The 13402-nt window shown below is 27.7% G+C and overlaps 1 protein-coding gene across 1 annotated transcript; it reads left to right on the plus strand.

Annotated features, from left to right (window-relative positions):
• Positions 1-7977: 7977 nt before the first annotated feature.
• Positions 7978-10463, plus strand: LOC137823332 (small ribosomal subunit protein eS8). Its single transcript, XM_068628417.2, has 5 exons — positions 7978-8144; positions 8253-8325; positions 9210-9540; positions 9907-10076; positions 10192-10463. Exons 1-5 carry the CDS (start codon positions 8141-8143, stop codon positions 10265-10267), a joined length of 654 nt encoding a protein of 217 aa, XP_068484518.1. The 5' UTR covers positions 7978-8140; the 3' UTR covers positions 10268-10463.
• Positions 10464-13402: the final 2939 nt, after the last annotated feature.

The raw sequence follows: 13402 nt of genomic DNA on the forward strand, positions 1-13402 counted from the left end.
TCATCTCACAATACTAACACTCAGATTAATGTAAGTACACTATTCAAATTTATCTTAAAGATATTAACATAAAAACTCATATCCTATGGAACTCCTTGATAACCCTCTCCTGAACTCCTTGATAATCTAACCCTCTCCCCATCTACACTACACCAACATGTTGATCCCCTCTTCATCTACACCACCCTCTTTTCATGATCCAAACAAGGAATCTTAATAATCGCTTATCCATACTGCTAAACACTACATCAACGAATACAAATACAACATTAAATAAATACAAAACGAAAAACACTATACTTCTAAACAACTTAAAAAAATGTATAAAATTAATTTAATGATAATATTTATAGACAACTTTAAAAAATATTAAATATTAACAAAAAATAATTTAATGATGATGAAGCAAAATCGATTTTGCATTGTGTTACAAAAGGATGAAAATCAATTCTCAAAAAGCATTATACATCAATTAAAATTGATTATAATCCAAAATGAACTAAGAAAAAATCACTTCTAATACAAAAACAATTCATACATTACATCGTATGACTTCTTTAGCTCGTCCTCAACACAACAAAAAAATCAAGTTCACTCTCTCATGGCACATCTCTGATAAGAATCCTATTTCTCACAATACCAACACTTAGATTAATGAACGAATAAAAACACATTATTCACGTGCTGAAGCTTTTAAATTTGAAGAAAAAATTCAAATCAGTCAAAAGATTCATCAAAGTCTCTATGTGGTGGAGTGTGTAGCATAGTTTGTGTTGAGTAGTGTGTAACATTGATTCCTTCTTCACAATGGTCAAAACCAATCTCAATTTATGCATTCATTGTTTCAAAGTTATTTTATTTTAAGGGTATTAACGTAAAACACTCATATCCTTTGTGGACATCCCTGATAATCTTTGCATATGTTAGGAAAAAGAAAAACCTCATCTAACCCTCTCCCCTTCTGCACCTTCGCCTCAAACATGTTGATCCAAACAAGGGATTATCATGCTGATGTAAACAAGGAATCTAAATACTCGCCTATCCACGCTGCCACTCCATCAGCGAATCCAAACACAACAATAAATAAACACAAAACGAAACACTATACTTCTAAACAACTTAAAAAAATTTAACAAAAAATAATTTAATGATGATGGAGCAAAATCGATTCTCCCTTATTTTACAAAAGGATGAGAATCGATTCTCAAAGCATTATTCATCAACCAAAATTGATTGGAATCCAAAATGAATAAGGATAAAATCAATTTTAATACAAAAACAGTGCATGCATTACTTCGTATGTCTTCTTTAGCTCGTCTTCAACACAACAAAAAACTTAAAGTTCAGTCTCACTCATGGCGCACCTTTGACAAATCCTTATTTCTCACAATACAAACACTCAAATTAATAAATGAATAAAAACACACTATTCACGGGCTGAAAGTTTTTGAAGAAAAAAATTTGAATCAGTCAAAAGATTCCTCACAGTCTCTCTATGGTGCAGTGAGTAGCATAGTCTCTATGGAGAAGCTTGTAACATTGATTCCTTCTTCACAGTGGTCCAGATCAATCTCATTTCATGCATTCACTGTTTCAATGTTATCTTAAGGGTATTAACGTAAAACACTCATATCCTTCGTGGACATCCTGATAATCTTTGCATATGTTAGGGAAAAGAAAAAACGCATCTAACCCTCTCCCCTTCTGCAACTTCGCCTCAAACATGTTGATCCAAACAAGGGATCATCATGTTGATCTAAACAAGGGATCTTAATACTCGTCTTTATGATGTAGTGTGTAGCATAGTCTTTATGATGTAGTGTGTAACATTGATTCATTCTTCACAGTGGTCCAGCCCAATCTCATTTCATGCATTCACTGTTTCAAAGTTATCTTAAGGGTATTAACATAAAACACTCATATCCTACGTGGAACTCTTTGATAATCTTTGCATAGTTTAGGGAAAAGAAAAAATGCATCTAACCCTCTCCTCATCTGCATGTTTGCCTCAAACATGTCGATCAAAACAAAGGATCTTAATACTCGCCTATCGATGTTGCCACTCCATCAGTGAATCCAAACACAATATTAAATAAACACAAAACGAAACACTATACTTCCAAACTTATAAATTTAATTTAATGATTGTATTTATAGACAATTGTAAAAAAAGATTAGATTTAAAAAAAAGTTAATGATGATGGAGCAAAATCGATTTGTTTTACAAAAGGACGAGAATCGATGCTCAAAGCATTATACATCAACCGAAATTGATTCTAATCCAAAATGAGCAAAATCGAGTATGCCTTGTTTTACAAAAAGATGAGAATCGATTATAGAAGCATTATACATCAACCAAGATTGATTCTAATCCAAAATGAACTAAGAGAAAATCATTTCTAGTACAAAAATAGTGCATGCATTACTTCGTATATCTTCTTTGGCTCGTTTTCAACACAACAAAAAACTTCAAATTCACTCTCACTCATGGCACACCTCTAACAAGGTCCGTTTTTCTCACAATACCAACACTCAGTTTAATGAATGAATGAAAGTACATTATTCACGGACGGGAAGCTTTTGAAGAAAAAATTAAAATCAATCAAAAGATTCCTCACAGTCTCTCTATGGTGCAGTGTGTAGCATAGTCTCTCTGGTGTAGTGTGTAACATTGATTCCTTCTTTAGAGTGGTCCAGACCAATCTCATTACATGCATTCACTGTTTCAAAGTTATCTTAAGGGTATTAACATAAAACACTCATATCCTTCGTGAACATCCTGATAATCTTTGCATATGTTAGGAAAAAGAAAAAACGCATCTAACCCTCTCCCCTTCTACAACTTCGCCTCAAACAAAAAAATAATTTAATGATGATGGAGCAAAATCGATTATATTTTGTTTTACAAAAGGATGAGAATTGAATCTCAAAGCATTATACATCAACCAAAAATGATTGTAATCCAAAATGAACTAAGAAAAAATCAGTTCTAATACAAAAACAGTTCATGCATTACTTCGTATGTCTTCTTTGGCTCGTCCTTAGCACAACAAAAAAATCAAGTTCACTCTCACTCTTGGCACATCTCTGACAAGATCCCTATTCTCACAGTACCAACACTCAGATTTATGAATGAATGAAAGCACACTATTCACGAATTGGAAGCCTTTGAAGAAAAAAATTCAAATCAGTCTAAAGATTTCTCACAGTCTCTCTGTGGTGCATTGTGTAAAATTGATTCCTTTCTCACAGTGGTCCTGACCAATCTCATTTTATGCATTCACTGTTTAAAAATTATCTTTGAGGTATTAACGTACTCATAACCTGCGTGGACATCCTCGATAATCTTTGCATATGTTAGGGAAAAGAAAAAAACGCATTTAACCCTCTCCCCATCTGCACCTTCGCTCAAACATGTCGATTCAAACAAAGGATGTTAATACTCGCTTATCCATGCTGTCACTTCATCAGCGAATCCAAACACAATATTAAATAAACACAAAACGAAACACTATACTTCTAAACAACTTAAAAAAAATTATAAATTTAATTTAATGATGGTATTTATAGACAATTGTAAAAAGATTAGATTTTAACAAAAAATAATTTAATGATGATGGAGCAAAATCGATTCTGCCTTGTTTTACAAAAGGATGATAATCGATTCTCAAAGCATTATACATCAACCGAAATTGATTCTAATCCAAAATGAACTAAGAGAAAATCAATTATGATAAAAAAAACAGTGCATGCATTAATTCGTATGTCTTCTTTGGATCGTCCTCAACACAACAAAAAAACTTCATGTTCACTCTCACTCATGGCACATCTCTGACAAGATCCCTATTTCTCACAATACCAACATTCAGATTAATGAATGAATGAAAGCGGGCTGGAAGCTTTTGAAAAAAAATTCAAATTAGTTAAAAGATTCCTCACAGTCTCTCTATGGTGCAATGTGTAGCATTGTCTCTGTGGTGCAGTGTGTAACATTGATTTCTTCTTCACAGTGGTCTAGACCAATCTCATTTCATGCATTCACTGTTACAAAGTTATCTTAAGGGTATTAACAAACACTCATATCCTACGTGGACATCCCTGATAATCTTTGCATATGTTGGAGAAAAGAAAATTGCATCCCTGATAAATTATAATTATTTAAATTTTGAAACAACATAGCAAATAAATCAAAAGTTAACATATGCAAAGATTATCAGGGATGCAACCTTAAATATTTTTCATTATTGTAATGGAATTAAGATGAGACACAAATATATACAAGTGTATGAAGACTTTTTTTCTCCCAATTAAAAGCTACTTAGGTAGATATCCACTAATCATGAGATTCTATCATTATTAATTTAATTACATATATTTGCACGAGATTCTCCACATTTGCACCCTCGCCTCAAACATACTGATCTAAACATGAGATTATCATATTAATCCAAACAAGAGATCTTAATACTCACCTATCCACGTTGTCACTTCATAAGCGAATCCAAACGCAACATTAAAGAAACAGAAAATGAAACACTATATTTCTAAGCAACTTAAAAAAATTTATAAAATTAATTTAATGATGATATTTATAGACAACCTTAAAAAAATTAGATTTTAACAAACCTTATAGACAACCTTAAAATTAATTTAATGATGATATATTTTTAGTAAGATTATTTGTAAATTCATTAAAAAAATAATTTTAATTTTGCTATATGCTTGTATATAATTAGTAGAAAAAATATATTTTATTTTACTTTAGGATACAATTAAGGCATAAGTATTAACTATAGATTTATCTCAACATGTGATATGAGATTTAAAATAGTCTAATTAAAAAATATTATATGATATTACTTTAGTTAAATGATATGTAGAATTATATTTTAAGTAATATTCATGACATAAATTTGATATAACATTAAAATATTTTATTATTTTAATAAGATGACGTGTAACATAAAATTATGTATTAAGTAATATTTATGAGATATAATTTTGATATAATATTAAAATATTTTATAAAATATACAATATATATATAATAGTGTAATTATAAAATATTATATGCTATTATTTTAATGAGATGATGTATAAAATTATGTATTAATATTATAAGATTTTATAGTACATATAATAAATACATATATATATGTATATAATATAATATATATATATATATATATATATATATAATAGTGTAATTATGAAATGTTATATGATATAAAATTATGTATTAAGTGATATTTATGAGATATATATTTGATATAATATTAGAATATTTTATAATATATATATATATATATAATAGTGTTATTTTGGAATATTATATGATATTAAAATTATGTATTAAATAAAATTTATGAAATATAAATTTGATATAATATTAGAATATTTTATAATATATATATATTTTGACCAAGTTGTTGTTAAAAATAACTATAATAAATATACTACATTCTTATATTGGTATTATTGTTATTATTATTATTTTATAATTTAGTGAATAAAAAAATTAAATAAATAATATAAGATATTTATATATTATAAATGCATATATATATATATATAAAACATCTATTATGATAAAGTTTAGATAAAATAATACAAAAATATTAGTTTATAAATAGTTAGAAATTTAAATTAAATATATTAGGAATATTTGATTATATACATAATTAAGGAACAAAATTGTTTAGTAATATAACTTTGTGAAAAATTATGAATAATTTAATAATTATGAGTAATTTTATAATATTTTATGACTTATTACATCATGTATATTTTGTTACATCTTATTAAATTTATTTTTAATTATTTTGGGAGTGTAAATATGATCTATCTATTTAGGTAGATGAGTTATTTATAACAACACACAATGAGAATGAAGTTATTAAGTTATAATTACAAATGAATATTAAAATTAAAATAAATTAGAAATAAAAAATAATTATATTTTGATTATATTTAATTGAGTCTTAAATTCAACATACTTGAATTGTGAAATTAATTCAATGATATCCTCTATATTTCATGATTATTAAAGTTTGTCATGTACATTCCATTCCATGAAAAATAAAATTTTACATCTACATACTATAAATTAAAATAAAAAATTGTGTAGTTATCATTTTAAGGATTCAAAGTTATTAAAAAAAAATATTGATTGAATATTTAGATATTGAAAGTAAAAATATAATATGCATGATTCCAATCCCTTAAAGTGCATGATTAAATAAAAGATAACAACAGGCTTTACCATAGAAAAACTGCGATCTTAATCTTAATATTATCTAGCAGTTATAGTCCCAAGGTAGGTAGAAAATAAGATGTAAGAAATAAAATTAATAAAAAAATTAAGAAATAAAATTAATAAAAAATAGATAAGCAAAATAAATACATAAATAAAATATTTGATTAAAATATAAATTAAGTAAACAAACTAATATTTATTACTTAAAATAAATTTTTTTCTATTTTTTCTTATTGATAATGATTATTTATTTCTTACAGTTAGAGTTGTATTTAAAAACTTTGGAATTGTATTTAAAAACTATTTCATATTTCATATTGCATATTGATACTAATTCAAAAATGAACTAAGAGAAAATCATTTATAATAAAAAAAAATAACTAAGAGAAAATCATTTCTAATAAAAAAATAGTGCATGCATTACTTCATATGTGTTTTTTTCTCCTCCTCAATAAAAAAAAATTCAAATTCACTCTCACACATTTCACACCTATAACAAGATCTTCTTTTCTCTTAATAAATTTGATCTCATTTAATTTAATTTGTTAAGATTTTAGGTTATTAGGTTGACATTTTTAGATTAACCTAACTTTCTATATTTCATCCTTTAACATAGATTTCATACAACTTTGTGCAACTCAACTTAATCAAACCTAACCAATTTATATTTATAAAAAAATAATATTATAATATTTATAAAAGAAAAATGTTTAATCATATCAAGGAAGTTCAAACATTTCATCTATCCTACATTTTTTTAAAGTGACAATCCTAATTACATTTTCTAAATCCACATTATTTAAGTTGTATCGAATTCTTAATTACATTTCCTTTTTACTCTTTTTTTTTTATCTACAACATGATGTTATTATATTTTTTCCTCCATTCATAAAAAAATGACCTCACTATTTTACTTATTTACATAGAATTTTCATAGATTAAACATTGAAAATGATAAAAAATAAATTTAAAAACTTTCATACTATTTGATTTATCTTAACTATTACAATATTTATATTTTTATTTGATATTTTGGGATTATATTTTAGTATATTAACACGTGTACACAGTATAATTATTCTATTATTTATAATTTTTTTATTTAATTATGTATTATTATTTTCACATTATTTTAAATATGTTATTTATATTTAAAATATGTTATTTTTACTTATTTAAAATTTAAATAGAGATATTGTAACATTTAGTATAAGATTAATAATAATAGGCATTATGTATATTATATATAAATTGAATGTAAAAAAATATAATTTAAAATATTTTAATAAATAACATATTATAAGAGTTTAACATTAATTAAAAAATAAAATTAAAATAATTTAAAATATACTTCAGTAATAGAAAATTAAAATTTATAAAAATATTGTATAAAAATGACTAATTTTAACATTTATATTTATTAACTACTTGAATTAATAATTGTATCATTTACTAAAATAACTTAACAACTATTAATTATTTTTTGTTTTCAGTCTTTTCAAACATATATTATGGAAAGAAATAATTTTTAATTAATTAGAGAAAATATGTGAAATGGGCCTAAAAATTAATGAAAATAAAATATTGATAAAAGTGGGAAATTTTCACTCTCAAAATTAAAAAAGAAAAATATTTTGTAACACAAGATTAAGTTTAATAAAATATTGTATTTAGTTAGACATGGGTTGGACTTAAAGGAAAGCCCAAATTGAAGCCCAATTGGATTACCCACAAGAATTGGGATGAGTCCTGGTCTGTATCCAAGCAGAACTAGGGTTTCATATATAATACGCATTATGGTGAGGGTTTTATCAGAGAGGGGCCGTACCCAGAGAAGAAGCTAGGGAGGAAGAGGGGAGAGAGAATTTTGAACGCTAAATCAAGATGGGTATGTCTCTTCCTAATCATTGTTTCTTTGATCTCTCATAGTTCAATTGCTGATAATAACTGTGTCTGTAGAATTTTCTCTCTGATGGACTGTCATTGTTTTCAACAGGTATTTCCAGGGATTCCATGCACAAGAGGCGTGCAACTGGAGGCAAGAAGAAGGCGTGGAGAAAGAAGAGAAAGTAATGCCCCATTTTTAACACTTTTGAATTTGATTTCTTTTTTTAATGCATAAAATAACAATTATTTAATTATTTATTTACTTGGGGGTGATGATTGACGAACGATTTTGTATATACAAGTGTATCTGCCGGATCTAGCTGCAGTTATACTTAACTAGGCAAATTGGGTGATTCAAATGGTTACTGCAGTAGTAATTTAGGTTAAAGTCATGCGAAACCAATGCACTGAATGTGTTTTGTTTAGAAATTTAGAAGTGGCATTTAGTTCTGGTGTCTTCTATTTACAAATAGAGAAATATCAGAGAAGACTATCGATGTTTTGAAAGATTGAAGTTCTATTTTACTCTACATTCTATCACGTGTCTGGATATTGTTGTTTGATGATTTGAATTTATCTTTTGCAATGACATCAGGATTTTGCTTCTTGGATATGCATACATCATTCATGTCTGGAGTTTTATGTCTCATTGTTTCCAATCCTTCTACATAAATGGATATATAGCATGTATACCTTTTTGTTAGACAAATGTATTTCTGTTCATTATTTAAGAATGTCATATCAACATAGGGTGAGGTCTACAATTATGGTGAGATTTAGTTATCCTCTACTGTTAGCAAACTGACCAAAATTGCTCAATAATAACATAGTAGCTACCAAATCTCACTGCTAGCTGAATTTTTATCATCTCTGCCTTGTGAACTTTTCTTTGCGGTTTTTAAGTTTAAAACTTTGTTTAGATATTAATTTTAGCGGAAATTATTGAACACATTCGATTATTTATTGTGAATTGTTGACATTTTGTACATGCATGTTGATGTGGTTGTATTTATGCCAATTATTTTGTATTTAAGCTAAGATATTTCTTTTTTGTGGGCTTGTATAGGTATGAGCTTGGTCGCCAATCAGCCAACACCAAGTTATCAAGCAACAAGACAATTAGGAGGATTCGTGTTAGAGGTGGCAATGTAAAATGGAGGGCACTGAGGTTGGACACTGGAAATTACTCATGGGGTAGTGAGGCAGTAACCCGCAAGACTCGTATTCTAGATGTTGTTTACAATGCCTCAAACAATGAGCTTGTGAGAACTCAGACGTTGGTCAAGAGTGCTATTGTTCAGGTTGACGCTGCTCCTTTCAAGCAGTGGTACCTTCAGCACTATGGTGTTGAAATTGGCCGAAAAAAGAAAGCAGCATCCAAGAAGGACTCTACTGAGGTCATACATTGTGAATAGTCTTTTATTTATATTTCACCCTTATAATATATATCTATTGTTTATTTCTTGAATAATGTCTCTACTTTTGCTGGTTGTGTATTGAATGTTATTTGGCAGAGATATGTTGAAATTGAATCATTATTTGTGGTTTATAGTCTGTCTTTGATTGAAAATGTTGCACAAAAATCTGCAATTCATAATTGGATTAGTGTTTACTTGAAGGGAGAAATAATGTTTTCTGACTATTTATTGTACTATTTTTTCTATTTCTATGAATAAACATTTATTTATGATACAGGTGTAATGTTTTGGATTGAATAGTATGCATCCATTGTGTTTGATGACCCTTTGATGTCAAACTTTCAGGAGGCTGATGCTGCTGCTGAAGAAACCAAGAAAAGTAACCATGTGCAGAGAAAACTTGAGAAGCGCCAGAAAGATCGCAAACTTGATGCCCACATTGAAGAACAATTTGCTGGTGGCAGATTGTTGGCATGTATTTCTTCTCGCCCTGGACAATGTGGCAGGGCTGATGGGTATGTGATCACCTCGGTTGAATCTTAGGATTCGGCCAGGCATAAATTTTTATTCGTGAGAGAGTATGTTCGTTCCAAATTCGTTTGCTTTTCTTATATTTTGGCAATTGTGTAGGTACATTCTGGAAGGGAAGGAGCTGGAGTTTTACATGAAGAAACTGCAGAAGAAGAAGGGAAAGGGTGCTGCTTAATTTTAGCGTTTTCCAAGTTTCTATTTGGCTTTAGTTCTTGGAAATTGGTACAATTCAGGATAATGTATGTTTTCGACTTTTGGTGGAGATCATCTTTAGTGTGAACGTTTTGTTAGTTTTATGCCAATTTCAACCAAAATTTTGTTTTTATTGTTACTCATAATTTTAATTTGAAGACAGGGATGCATTATGACCACGATTTGTTCTTATTTAAAAACAACTGTATGTATGGAGCATATTTTCTCGTGAAGTTATGTTTCCATACCCGAACTTATGCATATGAATGGTTTTTCAAAATACGTAACCATATAAAAATAAGTCATGTGCACCAGAGTAATATGTCAATGACCCTAAATATCAATAATTTATTCATTTTTTTGTTTTTATGATTAATTTCTGTTTATTGTAATAATATAAAAATCATTACTTTGAAATAAAGAAAATAAAATTTCCCTATTTGATTTTTATAAATATTTTTTTAATTTAGTAAAGTTTTTAATTATTTATGTAAAATATAACGTTGTGTAAAAATCGAATACTTTGAAATTGTTTATTATGTGATGATTTTACCTTTCAAAATTTAATTTATCAATTTTTGTAGCAGGATTTAGAATTTAGAATGTACAGATCTCAATTTAGAATTTATGATGATTAATTAAAAACTAATATTTAAACACACATCAGATTCATACAAAATGATGTATCTAGGCTGCTAATAATGAATACAATTGAAGGCAATTAGGACTTCTCAGGCAATCATACTACGTGCCTCCAATTATTTTCTTAGTGCAACTCTTTCTTTTCCAATTTGTTCATGTTTCTCTATGTTTACAAATTCAGGATTAAATTTGCATATGAACATATTTTTGGAATAATATATTATGGTTTTCGTATCAGAAAAAGTTGATGGATTTTATGTTTAAAATATCATACAATAATAATTCTAGAATTTATTTTTATATTTTATATATATTCTGGAATCATCATTTTAAATGTATTTGCTTATATTCCAACATAGTCATTCTAGTGTTCATTTTTCATATCCCGAAATAAACATTACATAATTGTGTGCTTATGATTGATATTTCATTTTCTTATCAAAATGATAATTTTGATATATATTTTTATATTTTAAAATAGTTATATTTGTCTATGTCCTGAATAGGCTTTGACAGTTGACACGCGTGGTGAAGTAAATGGTGGTGATGTACCAGTAAAAAGTTTTTCGACAATAAGTCAATACTTGATATTTGGAAGTTGAAAGTAATAAATGTTATTAAACGTATATTTTGATTTACATATGGTCAACCTATTTACAGAGTCGAGTTGATTAACATGACTATTATTATTAAGTTCTTGTATTAGTCTGACATATGATGTTTAATTATATATTAATCTAGCTATTAAATGGAGTATTACATTTGATAGTCGAGATGTGTGACCATGCAGCAAGACACTCTTTGTGGATGTGCATTGCTTGACCATGTAGTACAAAGTATTGAGTTACATGTGTGTTGTAAGTAAAATTTAAGAAATTTAAATTCATCTTAAGCTTGGACAATTGAAAAGTCTTGATGGTGGTATAGTAAGGTGACAATTTGCAATTTAAATAACAACGAATTATATATCTGTGTCGAGATTTGTGTTTGAGTTCATAAACTCAGTGCAAATTTTGTTTCTACTGGGATGGACGAAGTTTATGTGGGAGGGATTTTATGATTTTGTACTTTGACCCTAGGGCTTTATGGTTGAAAATGTCTTATTTATGTGTCTGATGAAGAACAACTAAGGCAAGCTAAAATACCTTATCTATATTCTAAGTGAGACTAAATTGAGAGGACCATGCATGATATGATGATCTAGTTTATAAACTCATAAGCTATTTTATATTGTGAAATTATTACCACGTGAATTTAGAGTTAAAAAGCACCACGAATCAAGTGTTTGAGTTATTATGATTGAGAAATGAACTTGTGTATGATGTTTGATATTATTTAATTAGGAATTGGGAGTGAATTTTTTTGTTCATTAAAATTTTCTTATAAAGAGCATTATTAATCATAAAATAATTTCATAAATATATATGTATATGAATATTTTACATCTTTATAATTATTCATAATATATTAAAAAAAATATGAGTTTTGTAAAATAATAAAAGTTTTATATCACAATAGTGAACTATCTATATATTTAATATCACTTAAGGATATTAAAACTAAGTCGTCCATGAGTCAACTTGTGAATTTTTTTTGAACAAATCTCACTGAGCATGTTTTCCTTATACTCATAATGTAAATACATATGAAAGAAAAATACGAAAAAGAGTGATGTCTTTATAAGTCTTAATATTGATGAACTTAATATAAAATACAAACCATGAGAGCCGACGATTTGACCTACAGCTCTAAGACTCAATCTCACTTTATCAAACATATGGATCTATATTCCATTTATGATGATTCATAATGAACATCAAAAGTTACATGAGAAGTGATTTGGTAGTTGAGTATTTTTTTTTATTAAAAACATTTGTACAATCATAATTATTTTTCTTGAGAGTATCGATCATTTAGAAACTCACAAAAGAGATATAAACTCACTACCTAACCTTGACAATGTTGAGCAAGTATCAGATAATCCTAAGTTTGGCTTATGAATATCCTAGTGCATGGTGTTATTTTGAACAATCCAACTACTTCCTTAAACCCCACCATGATCCCTATCTTTCATCCCACAATGTACCAAACTATGACTTTCCAAATACAAACATTCATGCATTAGCATGATCCCAACTTATTATAAGGAAACCTAAGACTCTTGCTCAACTTACATACTCTTTGTTTGAGAAATATCTAACAACCTAGATTTTGAATAGACTTTGTCTATAAAACGAAATGTTTTCCTTTACAACAAATTATGAAGACACAAGTGTTTCGCTTGAAAGATGATATACCACATTGTAGTCTCTTTTACATCTAATAAACATTTTTGTGATTAGGCGATACACACATAGTCTTAAAATAACATTGTATTTCTCAAAAGTCTCTTCATGCTTATTTTATGTTGCATGTAACGTTTGCTTCCTTCGTTTATCAAGAAGATTCATTAAAAGCATATGCCATATCAACGATC

The sequence above is a fragment of the Phaseolus vulgaris genome, chromosome 8 (genome assembly GCF_051622355.1).
Source record: "Phaseolus vulgaris cultivar YP4 chromosome 8, ASM5162235v1, whole genome shotgun sequence".
Lineage (NCBI taxonomy): Eukaryota > Viridiplantae > Streptophyta > Magnoliopsida > Fabales > Fabaceae > Phaseolus > Phaseolus vulgaris.

What these genes read in the sequence shown, in the direction of transcription:
- LOC137823332 (XM_068628417.2), top strand. An exon ending in GCGTGGAGAAAGAAGAGAAA is followed by an intron (nt 8,326 to 9,209) that starts GTAATGCCCCAT and finishes GGGCTTGTATAG; the next exon opens with GTATGAGCTTGGTCGCCAAT. An exon ending in CCAAGAAGGACTCTACTGAG is followed by an intron (nt 9,541 to 9,906) that starts GTCATACATTGT and finishes TCAAACTTTCAG; the next exon opens with GAGGCTGATGCTGCTGCTGA.